Source organism: Marmota flaviventris, chromosome 1 (assembly GCF_047511675.1).
Source record: "Marmota flaviventris isolate mMarFla1 chromosome 1, mMarFla1.hap1, whole genome shotgun sequence".
NCBI classification, from domain to species: domain Eukaryota; kingdom Metazoa; phylum Chordata; class Mammalia; order Rodentia; family Sciuridae; genus Marmota; species Marmota flaviventris.
This window is the reverse complement of record NC_092498.1, coordinates 83,959,985-83,976,305: the sequence shown is the minus strand read 5'-3', so window position 1 is coordinate 83,976,305 and position 16,321 is coordinate 83,959,985. Positions and strand designations below refer to the sequence as shown.

At 37.7% G+C, this 16,321-nt stretch overlaps 1 protein-coding gene across 4 annotated transcripts in view; it reads right to left on the bottom strand.

Annotated features, from left to right (window-relative positions):
• Positions 1-448: 448 nt before the first annotated feature.
• The window catches only part of Pals2 (protein associated with LIN7 2, MAGUK p55 family member), a 124,536-nt gene continuing 108,663 nt past the window's right edge, over positions 449-16,321 (bottom strand). For all 4 annotated transcript variants that reach the window (XM_027932757.3, XM_071613808.1, XM_071613811.1 and 1 more), the window contains one exon: positions 449-2,435. In XM_027932757.3, coding sequence (XP_027788558.1) covers positions 2,259-2,435 — 177 coding nt within the window. In that variant the 3' untranslated portion in view covers positions 449-2,258. The remainder of the gene's footprint in view (positions 2,436-16,321) is intronic.

Genomic DNA, 16,321 nt, shown 5'->3' with positions numbered 1-16,321 from the left:
AGAAATAATTTCTTTAAGTATAGACTATATTCCAGATAATATGCATTTTTATATCACACAAGGCTAAAAATATATATGTGAAAGTCATCTCTGTTGTACCAAGAAGGTAGAAATATTTTGTGGACAAACTCCTGTGCTGCAAGAGTTATCCCACAGCTGTTTAGATAGGCCTCATGGAGCAGCATGAAGGTACACTGGATAATACTGTGCATTTCCTGAGAGTGCAGAACTGAAATTTCTCTTAAACTTTACAGTGTGTTAAAACATTAAGTCACAGGACACCAACTTGATACTGTGCGTTTGATTCATGTAGCTTAAAAGAAAAACAAATTTATGAACCGGCTATGTGATTCTGGAATTAGAACTTTAAAAAATCTATAGCTTTCCAATTTTAATAATACAGCAATTTGTGTATATCATTTCATTGTGAAAATGATTTAAAACACAGTGTGTGAATACAGTTTATTGCCATATATTTTCTCTTCCCAGCTGGCACTCCATGTGACAGCTTGGATGAGGGGAGAAACACATTCAGCAGCCAGGTGTCTGAGGCCACTAGACAAAGATGATCATCAATAGTTAAGCACCAAACCCTTAAAAGTGTGAATATTGTATATATGAAAAGTTAACTGTAACATAGAATGTGGTTAACTCAGTTTAGTGATGGCTGCATATCTGAATATGTTTTAGGAAGAATTTATACCATCCAAGAATCCTGAAGAAGATATTAACAGAGGTGAATGTGGAAATTTGTGTATTATATCAATGCATTTAAAGAGGACATTTTTCCTAATCATTAAACAAAAAAGTCTGTTTCCTAAGAGAAATATAAAAAAATATAAAAATTACTTAACATACATAGTACATAGTATATGTAATATTATACATATGTATTGTGTGTGTATATACGTGTATGTGTACATGACAGCTGACAGTTACTCTCAAATTTTGTAAATTATTCAGTGGATTCAATCTTTTATTTTTTGGTACTGGAGATTGAACTCAGGGATACTTAACCATTAAGCCACATCACCAGTCCTTTTTTTTCAGTATTTTATTTAGAGACAAGGTCTCACTGAGTTGCCTAGTGCCTCGCTGTTGCTGAGGCTGGCTTTGATCTTTCGATTCTCCTGCTTCAGCCTCCAGAGCTGCTGGGATTACAGGTGTGTCCCACTGTGTCTGGCTTGGATTTAATCTTTGACGCAACAAATAGAACAAGTACCCTATTGATCATGTATTTCAAAAAGCACGATGATCATTCACACACACACACAAAAAAAAAACAAAAAACAACAACAACAAAAAACTACTAACTGCAAACTTAAATTGTCAAACATTACACAAATTTGCAGAGCCATATTTTGCTGACCATATTCTTTAAGGAAAACTAAAGTAATTGGTTCAAATAAGTTTTACATATAAAATAAATAAACTTTCTTTAAGCATCATTTTGTGTAAGGTTTTACAGGATAAGGCACTCTCTTAGTCTGCATGACCTTGCTTCTAGCCCGAGCTTATGTGTATATGCTAAATTAGTTAGCATCAGCATGTCATGGCAATAAATGAAAAGAAGAACCTCATAGGAGAGTGCAAGGTATTGCTCTTCATTTTTTCACTAATGACAAATGAAAAGACTATTCTATTTGTACAAATTAGAATGGATAGCCATACATCTCTGAAATAATGAAAAATATGTGGCCTTGAACAGACTTTTCATGTTCAAGTCTTTAAATGGTAGAAGACTAACTGACACTGACATTAAGATTTTGTTTCTGTAAGAAATTTGATCAAGAAGGTAGGTCAATAACTACTATTTTCTTCTAATTAGAGTAAGTGACCCTTCACTACTTAAATACCGAACTGAACAACAGCTTTACAAAACTATTTCAAGTATTCATTATCACAGTGAAAATGTGAGACCAATGTTAGTGTGAATGACTGGAAAATTTCTTTGATGAAAAAGGCAAGGGTACTAAATCAAAACATATACAAAATGCTTCAACGCATTTCTTTATGATATGAATAGAAAGATTATCCATAGAAAGTTAGAAAAATTAAGATAAATTATATATTAGTACACCTTTTCAACCACATTTTATATAAAAATTCAGAATAGTGTACTGTTATCTCAATCTACACAATAAAAATGCCTAGATTTGGCAGGTATCTTCTATCTGTGCATGTACTTTCTCAGTACAAGATTTATTTGTTGAGTCACTTTTTAAAAGTTTTATTTAATTGTTAACCTTATTGAATCATCAGTAAACCCAGCTGATTGGGACCCACTGTGGTTCCATTCTTAGTTTTTCTGTGGCAGTTTGTAGTTTCTCAAAGGCCTTGTCGAGATTGTCGTTTACAATGATCAAATCAAAATAGTGGTTGTATGCTCTCTGAATCCGTGCACTTTCATCCACAGTTTTCTTCAAGTCAGAGTCCTGTTGAAGAGTTTTAGAAGGAAATGTTTGTATTGTAATGCATATTTACTTGCTCAAACTAAAAGTAAGAAATATGTAGGTTGGACATTTTTTGTAATTCTGATATTAATCCTCAAAATTTAAAAAAGGACATTATCATCTATTCATATCTTACTCTTTTCACCTACTTTGGTGTATTTTTGAATATTCTGTACCTTCTGTTTCATTGATATTTGGACAAAATTTCTAACTGAAAGGCTGTTGACAACAATCATTAGCAATAATCATAAGTTAATCTAAAGTAATAAAAGAATTATTGCAGGTTATTGGCTTCTAGTTTCTATATTCTTCTATTTCAGAAGATTTTTATCTTCTGGCCCATGTAAATCATGGAGTCCAACTTGTAGTGGCTATTTATAAAAGCCAATTTACTAACAATCTCAGAATCTTAAGTGTGTTTTGAAGACTACCCACATGCTAGCCATTTACCACCAAAACATACACTCATACACACTTTTAGTTATTTTTTTGTGTTAGTATTATTTATATTTCATGAAATATTTAGTCATTTTGGAATGCTGTAGGGAGTACTTCAGTAATAGGTTCTGCATGAGCAGGCAGAGCTTTTCATAAAATTCCAAGTGTTTTGGGAATTTCATTATATATCTGTATATTCTACAAATATTTACCAAGCTCATATTAAAGTGGCTACTGTTTTGGACCTGATGGATATAAACATGAATACCAGAAAGAGTTCCTAACTTTTAGTGAAAGAGACAGGTAAGGAACAAATAAATAAACACAAAAAATTGCATGTTGTAATAAGTGCTATAAAAGAAACAAACTTGGGCATAAAGAATTTTAACATCTGCTCTAGATAAAGTCATGCTGAGAAAGTAAGGGAAAATAAGAAGGTTGTCATGTGTATAGCAGTAGAAAGAACAATGCAGGCAGAGGAAATAACAGTGCAAAATCCAAAGGTGGGCAATGGGCCTGGTATATTTAAATGACTAAAAGAAGACCAGAGTGGATGGAGAGCTGGGGATTAGGGCTAGGGCCTGGAGGGTTTCAATACAATGAAGGGAAATGTGATCTGACATGAGTGGATGCAGCAAGGTTGGTGGCAGAGAGGGTGGAAAAGACACCAGCCTGGACATTTATTCTAATGATAAAATCATCAGGATTAGCTGATGGGCTACATGTGGAAAGAGAAGAAAATGAATACATTAAGGCTAGTGCTTACATTTGCAGTTTGAGTAAATGGGTGGCTATAGAAGATGTAGAGTAAGGGTTATGCAGGACGAGGACAGCATGATTTTTTTTTTGGGGGGGGGGTGGAGGGCAAAAAGTTCTACTTTGTATGTAGCAGACACCCATGTGGTTGTGAGACATCCAAAAGGAGATGTAAAGTAGGTGACAAGGCAAGTATCCTAGGTCTAGGCTAGCTAGTACATCATCAGCATAACAATGGAGGCATATAAGTGGTTTTGGTGAAAACACCTAAGAAAAAGCTTACAGAGAAGTGGGTTCACCACTATGACCAAGGAACCTGAATACCCATGAACACTTCCCTGGAGACTTTTAAATAAGTTTGAAACAACTAAAATACCTTTGATGGTAAATTTTATAACAAGATCATAATTCAACATGAAAACAAGTTTTACCTATTATTATCATTAGCAATCTGGTTTGTTAAAAAAAAGTCCTGTAACAAAAAGTGAAATATAGACAGAAAGGGGAATAAAGAATCTCTTTATAGAATAAGCTCCAGAATATGCTATTTCTATTATACAGACTAAGAGACTAAGATACCTTTTATATAAGAAATGGGGGAAGGAAGGTAACCATATATACTTAAAAAAAAATGGTTACCAAAAATGACCACCTTTGTAGGTGGGAGGGAAGAGAGTGGACAGGACAGAGAAAAGGTAGGTTTGTTTTTAAAATTTACATTGAAACTATGAAAATGTTATACAGAATTATACAACAAATTTAAATGCAAATAGAAAAAAAGGGTAATACCTTGATATCAAAATCAAAATGAAACAAACCTGTGTTTCAATTCAGTGGCCTAATCATATAGAAAAAAACTATTTTAATGACTTCAAAACAAAATAACTCAATACCTTGTGGGATAGCTATATCCTCAAATATTAAATAAAAGTCTTGACACTTAAAACTTCAAAACCATACTGTTATTAAGAGTTACTCAGAAATTATATGTGTATACTTTGTTTATATATATGCAAAATAAGAAATATGTTAATGTCATCAGGAACCAAGACTTTTAGCATAAGAAGCAAAAAGGCAAATAAAACATAAAATTTGAATTGGAACTATCAAGTTGAGCTAATTGTGTATGTTTTTTAAAGCAAAAAATTGTATCCTCTCTCTGACCACTGAAAGGCCTAGAAACTATGTCCAACAGAGTTGAATTTACACCCTGAAAGCCTAGATTATCTCTAATCAGGGCATCTGGATGGCTGGTTCCCTGTCAGGAAATATATAAGAATAACCTGGAACAGCCTGTCATACTAGGAAGCAAAGAATCAAAAACTACTAGGGTTGTATTAAAAAGACTCAGAAGTCAAACTGAATAGGCTCTTACTAGCTGAAGAAAGCATAATTTAAGCATCAAAAAGAATAATAACTGACCTAAGTACATAGGAAGTATTGTAGGTCACATTAAACAGAGTGATTTGGCTGGGCACAGTGGTGCATGCCTGTAGCCCCACAGCTCAGGGAGCTGAGACAGGAGGATCTAGAGTTCAAAGCCAGCCTCAGCAATAGCAAGGCGCTAAGCCAACTCAGTGAAACTCTGTCACTAAATAAAATACAAAATAGGGCTGGGGGTGTGGCTCAGTAGTTGAGTGTCCCTGAGTTGAATCTCAGGTACCCACCCCGCCAAAAAACAAAAATGAAAACAAAAACAAAACCAGAGTGATTTGGTGGTATGTGTTCTAAAGATACAAAGAACTGGGCATATGTGTTTGGGGCGGGGGGCTGTTCACAGAAATCACCAGAAGTGGTACTGTTGATAAGATTTTTTTTTCTCAGACTGTTGTATTTGTACTGTCAGATAAAACAAATGAACAATTATGTGATAGTCTGACTTTCCCAATGTTTCTGAAAACTATGATATATATTCAGCAATAAGGAAAGGAATTAGTTTTAAGATAAAAGGATTTTGGGAAAAATCAGTATGAATTCATGACACAGTGTCCTTTAAATGTACAAACAGAAAAGCATGTATCCTAGCTTAAAAAAATTTTTTTTTGTAGTTGTAGATGAATACAACACTTTTATTTTATTTGTTTATTTTTATGTGGTGCTGAGGATCAAGCCCAGTGCCTCACAGGCTAAGCAAGTGCTCTGCCGCGTAGCTATAGCCCCAGCCCTATCCTACCTTTTTTTAATATAAAAAGGTCTAGCTAAAAACAATGATTAGGCCTGGCAAGGGGAACGAAATGCTGCCATTCGCATAGGATACCAACATGGCAGAGATCTGATGTCAGCAGAAAGAGGCGGAGGAGAGAACTTCATCAATACCAGCGGAGACATAAGCAGTTGGTCTCCTGGTAGGGGGGGTGAGGCACAGTCACCCGAGTCTCCTCAATTTGTCATCGACCCAGAGGGGAGGAGCCGGGCCGCCGCCAGCGCCCAGAGCAGGCCCAGCGACTCGCCAGCGTGGTGACCGCGTGACCCCAATTGGAGAGGGGGTGGAGCGGAGCCGCCACCCGCACCCGCAAGGTGGGCAGACCCGCGACCCAGTGGTACATGGGCGTGGTAGGAGGGGCAGGGCAGAGCCGCCGTTCGCGCGGGCAAGGTAAACAGACCTGTGACAGCCTGGCGGGTCAGGCCCAGTGGCTTGCCAGTGTGGTACACACATCACCCCAACTGGAGTAGGGGCAGAGCAGATCCTTCTGCCACGCCCGGATCAGGCCCTGCCGGTGTGGTGGTCACGTGACCCCAATTGGAGTGGGGGCGGAGCGGAACCGCCACCCGTGTCTGCAGGTCGAGCAGACCAGTGATCAACCTGCAGATCAGGCCCAGGGGTCCGCAGGCGTGGTAGGAGGGGCAGGGCAGATCCGCCGCCCGCGCCTCCAAGGTAGGCAGACCTACAACAGACCGGCAGATCAGGCCCAGGAGCCTGCCGGCGTGGTACAAACACCACCCTAATTGGAGTAGTGGCAGAGCAGAGTCGCCGCCCGTGCCAGGAACAGGCCCAGCGTCCTGCAGGTGGGGTAGTCACGACACCCCAATTGGAGTAGGGGCAGAGCAGAGCCTCCACCCGTGCCCGAAAGGTGGGCAGATCTGCGACCGACCAGCGGGACAGGCCCAGTGGCCTGCCGGTACGACAGACACGTCACCCCATTTGGAGTAGGGGCAGAGTAGAGCCGCCGCCCGCGCCTGCAGGGTAGGCAAACCTGCAACCGATCGGCGGATCAGGCCCGGTGGCCTGCCGGCGTGGTACACTCGTCACCCCAATCAGAGCAGGGGCAGAACAGAGCCGCCGCCAGCTCCCAGAACAGGCCCAGTGACCTGCCGGCGTGGTAGCCACGAAACCCCAATTGGAATAAGGAGAGAGCAGAGCCGCCGCCCGCACCTGCAGGAAAGATACGCAAGCAGTATGAAAAGACAAGGAAAGAAAGGACCACAAGCAATGCAGGTCAACGCAACTTTAGAAGAGGTAACAGCTGCAGCAGATGGAATGTCAGATAAAGAATTCAGGATATACATGCTTCAAATGATCTGGAGTATCAAGGAAGACATTAAACAGCAAAATCAGACAATGAAAGATCACTTCGACAACGAATTACGCAAACAAATCCAGGAAGCAAAGGATCAACTATACAGGGAGATAGAGGTTATAAAAAACAAACAAACAGAAATCCTAGAAATGCAGGAAGCAATAAACCAACTTAAAAACTCAATGGAGAATACTACCAGCAGAGTAGAACACTTAGAAGATAGAACATCAGACAATGAAGACAAAGTATTTCAACTGGAAAAGAACATAGACAGCTCAGCAAGACTGTTAAGGAACCATGAGCAGAACATCCAAGAAATATGGGATAACATTAAGAGACCAAACTTAAGAGTCATTGGGATACAGGAAGGTACAGAGCTCCAAACCAAAGGAATGAGCAATCTATTCAATGAAATAATACAAGAAAACTTCCCAGACTTGAAGAATGAGACAGAATCCCAAATCCTAGAAGCCTACAGGACGCCGAATGTGCAAAATCATAAGAGATCCACACCTAGACACATTATAATGAAGATGCCCAACATACAGAAAAAGGAGAGAATTTTAAAAGCTACAAGAGAAAGGAAGCAGATTACATTTAGGGGTAAGCCAATCAGAATAACAGCTGATCTCTCAACACAGACTCTGAAAGCTAGAAGATCCTGGAATAACATATTTCAAACACTGAAAGAAAATGGGTTCCAACCAAGAATTGTGTATCCAGCGAAATTAAGCTTCAGGATGGAAGATGAAATTAAAACCTTCCACGATAAACAAAAGTTTAAAGAATTCGCAGCTAGAAAACCATCTCTTCAAAACATCCTCGCCAAAGCATTACAGGAAGAGGAAATGGAAAATAACAATGAAAACCAACAGTGGGAGGTAGGACAGTAAAGGGGGGGGGAATAATCAAAGAGGAAAACAAACCATGTTTAGTAACAGAAATAAACAAATATGGCTGGAAGAACAACACATATCTCAATAATAACCCTAAATGTTAATGGCTTAAACTCACCAATTAAGAGACACAGGCTAGTAGAATGGATCACAAAACAAGACCCAACAATATGCTGCCTACAGGAGACGCATTTGATAGGAAAAGACATACATAGGCTGAAGGTGAAAGGTTGGGAAAAATCATATCACTCATATGGACTTCGGAAACAAGCAGGAGTGTCCATACTCATATCAAATAAAATAGATTTCAAGCCAAAGTTAATCAAAAGAGATAAAGAGGGACACTACATACTGCTTAAGGGAACCATACAACAACAAGACATAACAATCATAAATATTTATGCCCCAAACAATGGTGCAGCTATGTTCGTCAAACAAACTCTTCTCAAGTTCAAGAGTCTAATAGACCACCATACCATAATCATGGGAGACTTCAACACACCTCTCTCGCCACTGGACAGATCTTCCAAACAAAAGTTGAATAAGGAAACTATAGAACTCAATAACACTATTAATAACCTAGACCTAATTGACATATATAGAGTATACCACCCAACATCAAGCAGTTACACTTTTTTCTCAGCAGCACATGGATCCTTCTCAAAAATAGATCATATATTATGTCACAGGGCAACTCTTAGACAATATAAAGGAGTAGAGATAATACCATGCATCTTATCTGATCATAATGGAATGAAACTGAAAATCAACGATAAAAGAAGGAAGGAAAAAGCATACATCACTTGGAGAATGAACAATAGGTTACTGAATGATCAATGGGTTATAGAAGACATCAAGGAGGAAATTAAAAAATTCTTAGAGATTAATGAAAACACAGACACAACATATCGGAATCTATGGGACACATTGAAAGCAGTTCTAAGAGGAAAATTCATTGCTTGGAGTTCATTCCTTAAAAAAAGAAAAAACCAACAAATAAATGATCTCATACTTCATCTCAAAATCCTAGAAAAAGAAGAGCAAAACAACAGCAAAAGAAGTAGAAGGCAAGAAATAATTAAAATCAGAGCTGAAATCAATGAAATCGAAACAAAAGAAACAATTGAAAAAATTGACAAAACTAAAAGTTGGTTCTTTGAAAAAATAAACAAAATCGACAGACCCTTAGCCATGCTAGCGAAGAGAAGAAGAGAGAGAACTCAAATCACTAACATACGGGATGAAAGAGGCAATATCACAACAGACACTTCAGAAATACAGAAGATAATCAAAAACTATTTTGAATCCTTATATTCCAATAAATTAGAAGATAGTGAAGGCATAGATAAATTTTTTAAGTCATATGATCTGCCCAGATTGAGTCAAGAGGATATAGAAAACCTAAAGAGACCAATATCAATTGAGGAAATAGAAGAAACCATAAAAAGACTACCAACTAAGAAAAGCCCAGGACCAGATGGGTATACAGCAGAATTTTACAAAACCTTTAAAGAAGAACTAATACCAATACTTTTCAAGCTACTTCAGGAAATAGAAAAAGAGGGAGAACTTCCAAATTCATTCTATGAGGCCAACATCACCCTGATACCTAAACCAGACAAAGACACTTCAAAGAAAGAAAACTACAGACCAATATCTCTAATGAACCTAGATGCAAAAATCCTCAATAAAATTCTGGCGAATCGGATACAAAAACATATCAAAAAAATTGTACACCATGATCAAGTAGGATTCATCCCTGGGATGCAAGGCTGGTTCAATATACGGAAATCAATAAATGTTATTCACCACATCAATAGACTTAAAAATAAGAACCATATGATCATCTCGATAGATGCGGAAAAAGCATTCGACAAAGTACAGCATCCCTTTATGTTCAAAGCTCTAGAAAAACTAGGGATAACAGGAACATACCTCAATATTGTAAAAGCAATCTATGCTAAGCCTCAGGCTAGCATCATTCTGAATGGAGAAAAACTGAAGGCATTCCCTCTAAAATCTGGAACAAGACAGGGATGCCCTCTCTCTCCACTTCTGTTCAACATAGTTCTCGAAACATTGGCCAGAGCAATTAGACAGATGAAAGAAATTAAAGGCATAAAAATAGGAAAAGAAGAACTTAAATTATCACTATTTGCAGATGATATGATTCTATACCTAGCAGACCCAAAAGGCTCTACAAAGAAACTATTAGAGCTAATAAATGAATTCAGCAAAGTGGCAGGATATAAAATCAACACGCATAAATCAAAGGCATTCCTGTATATCAGCGACAAATCCTCTGAAATGGAAATGAGGACAACCACTCCATTCAAAATATCTTCAAAAAAAATAAAATACTTGGGAATCAACCTAACAAAAGAGGTGAAAGACTTATACAATGAAAACTACAGAACCCTAAAGAGAGAAATAGAAGAAGATCTTAGAAGATGGAAAAATATACCCTGTTCATGGATAGGCAGAACTAACATCATCAAAATGGCGATATTACCAAAAGTTCTCTATAGGTTTAATGCAATGCCAATCAAAATCACAACGGCATTTCTTGTAGAAATAGAGAAAGCAATCATGAAATTCATATGGAAAAATAAAAGACCCAGAATAGCAAAAACAATGCTAAGCAGGAAGTGTGAATCAGGGGGTATAGCGATACCAGACTTCAAACTATACTACAGAGCAATAGTAACAAAAACAGCATGGTACTGGTACCAAAACAGACGGATGGACCAATGGTACAGAATAGAGGACACAGAAACCAATCCACAAAACTACAACTTTCTTATATTTGATAAAGGGGCTAAAAACATGCAATGGAGGAAGGATAGCATCTTCAACAAATGGTGCTGGGAAAACTGGAAATCCATATGCAACAAAATGAAACTGAATCCCTTTCTCTCGCCATGCACAAAAGTGAATTCAAAATGGATCAAGGAGCTTGATATCAAATCAGAGACACGCCGTCTGATAGAAGAAAAAGTTGGCTACGATCTACAGTCGGTGGGGTCGGGCTCCAAATTCCTCAATAGGACACCCATAGCACAAAAGTTAATAACTAGAATCAACAAATGGGACTTAATCAAACTAAAAAGTTTTTTCTCAGCAAAAGAAACAATAAGAGAGGTAAATAGGGAGCCTACACCCTGGGAACAAATCTTTACTCCTCACACTTCAGATAGAGCCCTAATATCCAGAGTATACAAAGAACTCAAAAAATTAGACAATAAGAGAACAAACAACCCAATCAACAAATGGGCCAAGGACCTGAACAGACACTTCTCAGAGGAGGACATACAGTCAATCAACAAGTACATGAAAAAATGCTCAACATCTCTAGCTGTCAGAGAAATGCAAATCAAAACCACCCTAAGATACCATCTCACTCCAGTAAGATTGGCAGCCATTAAGAAGTCAAACAACAACAAGTGCTGGCGAGGATGTGGGGAAAAGGGTACACTTGTACATTGCTGGTGGGACTGCAGATCGGTGCAGCCAATTTGGAAAGCAGTATGGAGATTTCTTGGAAAGTTGGGAATGGAGCCACCATTTGACCCAGCTATTCCCCTTCTTGGTCTATTCCCTAAAGACCTAAAAAGGGCATGCTACAGGGACACTGCTACATCGATGTTCATAGCAGCACAGTTCACAATAGCAAGACTGTGGAACCAACCTAGATGCCCTTCAATAGACGAATGGATAAAAAAAATGTGGCATTTATACACAATGGAGTATTACTCTGCATTAAAAAATGACAAAATCATAGAATTTACAGGGAAATGGATGGCATTAGAGCAGATTATGCTAAGTGAAGCTAGCCAATCCCTAAAAAACAAATGCCAAATGTCTTCTTTGATATAAGGAGAGTAACTAAGAACAGAGTAGGGACGAAGAGCAGGAGAAGAAGATTAACATTTAACAGGGATGAGAGGTGAGAGGGAAAGGGAGAGAGAAGGGAAATTGCACGGTAATGGAAGGAGACCCTCAGGGTTATACAGTGGAGGAGGTAGAGAGAGAGGAGGGGAGAGGTGGGGAGGGGGGAGGGTGGAGGACGGGAAAGGCAGCGAAGCACAACAGACACTAGTATGGCAATTTGTAAATCAATGGATGTGTAACTGATGTGATTCTGCAATCTGGGTATGGGGTGAAGGTGGGAGTTCATAACCCACTTGAATCAAAGTGTGGAATATGATATGTCAAGAAATTTGTAATGTTTTGAACAACCCACAATAAAAAATTAAAAAAAAAAAATAAAAATAAATAAATAAAAACAATGATTAACCTTGAGACAATATGCATTGCATCCTTGTATTACAGTCTTAAAATACCATTTACTCTAAAAGAAACCAAAACATTTTTGAAAAATGTTTGATTTCTGGCCTAGAATTGAAAATGAAAATGATGAGCCTAGAATATCTATCATATCAGACAGCAAGGAAGTTATCCAAGACCACTGGGCTCATAAAAAAAGTATTCAGCACCAACTAAAATAGGCTCACACTGGTCAACGATGGGACAATTTGAACATCTATAGGAATAATAGCTGCCACAGGGAACAAACCCATTCATTATTCTGCAAGCTGACCCATAAAGGTAGAGTCAGGCATGTATCCTGCCTTTCCTCCATAAACTAGAGCATTATAGTAATACCTTGTAGTTGGGTTTATTTTGACAAAAATCATACATGCATGAAATTTAATTTCAATCCCTTTCCCCTGCTTTTTCCCTTCCCTCCTCCTCCTGTTCTCCTTCTATTGATCTTACTTTTGTTCTTTCTACATATACATAAAAGCAAAATTCCCTGTTGTGCATTTATATATGCATACAATGATTTTGTTAAATTCATTCCATATTTCTCCCCATTTCCTGTCCTTCCCTCTCAATCTCCTTATATTAACTCCAGTGATCTTCCCTATATCATTATGGTATCTGATCCCTATCAGCTGGCTACAAAAGTGTCTGGGTTTGTCTATGTGATTTCTTTTCTATTCTATTCCATTGGTCTTCATGTCTATTTTGAAGCCAATACCATGTTGTTTTTGTTACTATAGCTCTGTAGTATAATTTGAGTTCATGTATTGTGGCGCCTGCTCCATCTATCCTCTTTCTCAGGATTGTGTTGGCTATTTTGGGTCTCTTATTCTTCCAAATGAATATAAGAACTGTTTTTCTCTAGTTTTGTGAAGAATGTTATTGGTATTTTGATAGGAAAGTATTGAATCTGTATATTGTTTTTGATAGTGTGGTCATTTTGACAATATTAATTCTGCCTATTCAAGAATATGGGAGGTCTTTCCATCTTCCAAGGTCTTCTTTAATTTTTTCAGTGTTCTGTAGTTTTCATTGTAGAGAACATTCACCTTCTTGGTGAGATTAATTCCCAAGTATTTTTCTTTTTTTAGGTTATTGTAAGTGGCATAGTTTTCCTGATTTCTTTCTTAGTAGATTCATTATTGGAATACAGGAAAGCAATTTGGTCTTGTATCCTGCTACTTTAAAAAGTTTGTTTATCAGTTCTAGAAGTTTTTAGTGGAGTTTTTTGGGTCTTCCAAAAATAGGATCATGTCTTCAGCAAAGAGAGATAGATAGTCTGATGACTTCTTTTCCTTAATTTCCTTCTCTTGCCTGATTGCTCTGGCTAGAGTTTCAAGAACTATACTGAATAGAAGTGGTGATCTTGTGGACATCTTGTCTTGTTCCTGATTTTAGAAAAAATTCTTTAAGTTTTTCTCCATTCAATGTGATGTTAACTTTGGATCTGTCATATCTAGCCTTTATAATGTTGAGGTTAAATTCTTATGTCCCTATAGTTTCTCCAGTGTTTTTAACACAAATAGGTGGTGGGTTTTAGTAAAGGCCATTTCTACATCCACTATAATGATTCTTGTTCTTAATTCTATTTAAGTGCTGAATTACATTTACTGATTTGTGTATGTTGAGCCAAACTTGTATCCCTTGAATGAAACCAACTTGATCATGGTATATTATCTGCTTTATGTGTTTTCTGAATGTGGTTTTCTAGTATTTTAATAAGGATTTTTGCATCTGTGTTCATCAGGGATATTGTTCTGATGTTTTCTTTCCTTTATGTGTCTTTGGTATTGATATCAGAGTTATACTGGCTTCCTAGAATGTATTTGGGAGTGTTCTCTGCCTTTCAATTTCATGCAATAATTTGAGAAAGACAAGTGTTAATTCTTTAACACTTGTAGAACTCAGCTAAGAATCCATCTGGGTCTGGGCTTTTCTTTGAAGGCTTTTAACTGCTGTTTCAATTTCAGTACTTGATATTGGTCTGTTGAGGTATTTTACAGCTTCCTGGTTCAATTTCATATGTATCTAGAAATGTGTCAATGTCTTTTACATTTTCCAGCTTACTGGAGTATAAATTTTCAAAAGTTTCCTCTGGATCTCAGAAGTATCTGTGATGACATCTCCTTTTTCACTTTGTTAATTTAGGTCTTTTCTTTCGGTTTTTTTGGTACTAGGGATTGAACCCAGGGGCACTCAACCACAGAGCCACATCCCCATCCCTATTTTGTATTTTATTTAGAGATAGGGTCTCACTGAGTTTGCTGAGACTGGCTCTGAACTTGTGATCCTCCTGTCTCAGCCTCCCAAGCTGCTGGGATTATAAGTGTGCGCCACAGTGCCCAGCTTCTTTTTCTTTGGTTAGTTTAGTTACGGCTTTGTCAATCTTGTTTATCCTCTCAAAGAACCAACTCTTTTTTGCATTAATACTTTGTATTATTTTTTTATTCTCCATTTCATTAATTTTGGCTCTGATCTTAATTATTTCTTGTCCTCTACTGATTTTGGAATTAATTTGTTTTTCCTTTTCTAAGGCTTTGAGGTGGAGCATAAGTATATTTATTTGGGAGTCTATTTTTTAAAAATAGGCACTCAGTGTTATAAATTTTTGAGGTCTTTTAAAGAAGAACTCTAGTTTTATATATGCAGAAGGAATAACAAACTTAGAATATTACCACTTTGTCATTCCTAAAAACAAAACAATAACTGATCCAGGCAAAGAGCAAAAGCTTGCTAAAATCATTAGGTAAAAAGTTTGTCACCATTTTGAACCCAGTGCTTAATTTTTTTTTTTTTTTTTTTAGTGCTTAATGGATCTTTATTTATTTTTATGTGGTGCTGAGAATTGATCCCAGTGCCTCACACATGCAAGGCAAGCCCTCAACCACTGAACTACGACTCTAGCCCTATCACTACTTAATCTTATCACAAAAGGGGAGACAGCCTAACATAAGCACCATGATGTAATAACATAAGATACAACAAATGAATTTTTCTTGTAAAAAAACAAAACCAAAAAACCCCAATGAAACCCACCTAAATCTACATCTGATCGGGCCTCTAGATCTACCTATCAGTTCACAGGAAAGAGAAAGGACAGAAGAAAATGTAACGAAAGTGAAAGAATGGGTAAAATCCAGACTGTGGAACACTAGAGGGTAAATGTCCTATAAAATAACAACAACAACAACAACTAAATTACAATGTTAGAGGGGAAAGAGGCAGGCAGTGAGAATTTTCAGATTAAAAGACCCAAAAGGGATGTCTACTTCCAGCCAAGGTGGAATAACAGGAACCAGACTAACCCTACCACCTGACAACAAAAACACAGAAAAAAAATATGCCAAACAATAGTTTGAAAGACACTGTACATTAGGCAATGAAAGAGGTTCCAGAGATAGGAAACAAATGAAGCAAGCCCTGTGAATACCCCCATTTACAACCTTGAAAGAGTTTGCAGGGGAGGGAAAGCCTAAAAGGAGCCCAAGGACTAAGTTGAGGACAGAGCTGGGAGTTCAGAGAGCCCAAGGTGAAAACTTTGCAGGACAGAAAACCAGATAAGAGCAGCATGGGGGCAAACTCTAGAAATTTGCAGCTGATCCCTGAAGAAGTCAGCTGAGCACCAATGGTGCATGTGTCAAACACCAGAAAGGAGTATAGATATTTATATTGAGCCAGGAATAGTACTGTTCCTACCAGAACAGAAAAACTCATGATTCACAGGCCATTTGGAAGAGCACCAAATGGGTTTGGGTTTTGCCTCAATAGAGGGGAATAATGGGCCTGAGAATGAGAACTGTTCAGGTCTTAACTAACAAATTATAAACACAAGACCTAAAAGGAACAAACTATTTCCAAATAATTGCATCTCAAAACAAAACTCACAATGTCTGGCATAAAAACAAAAACCGAAACAAAACAACCCCCCCCCCCC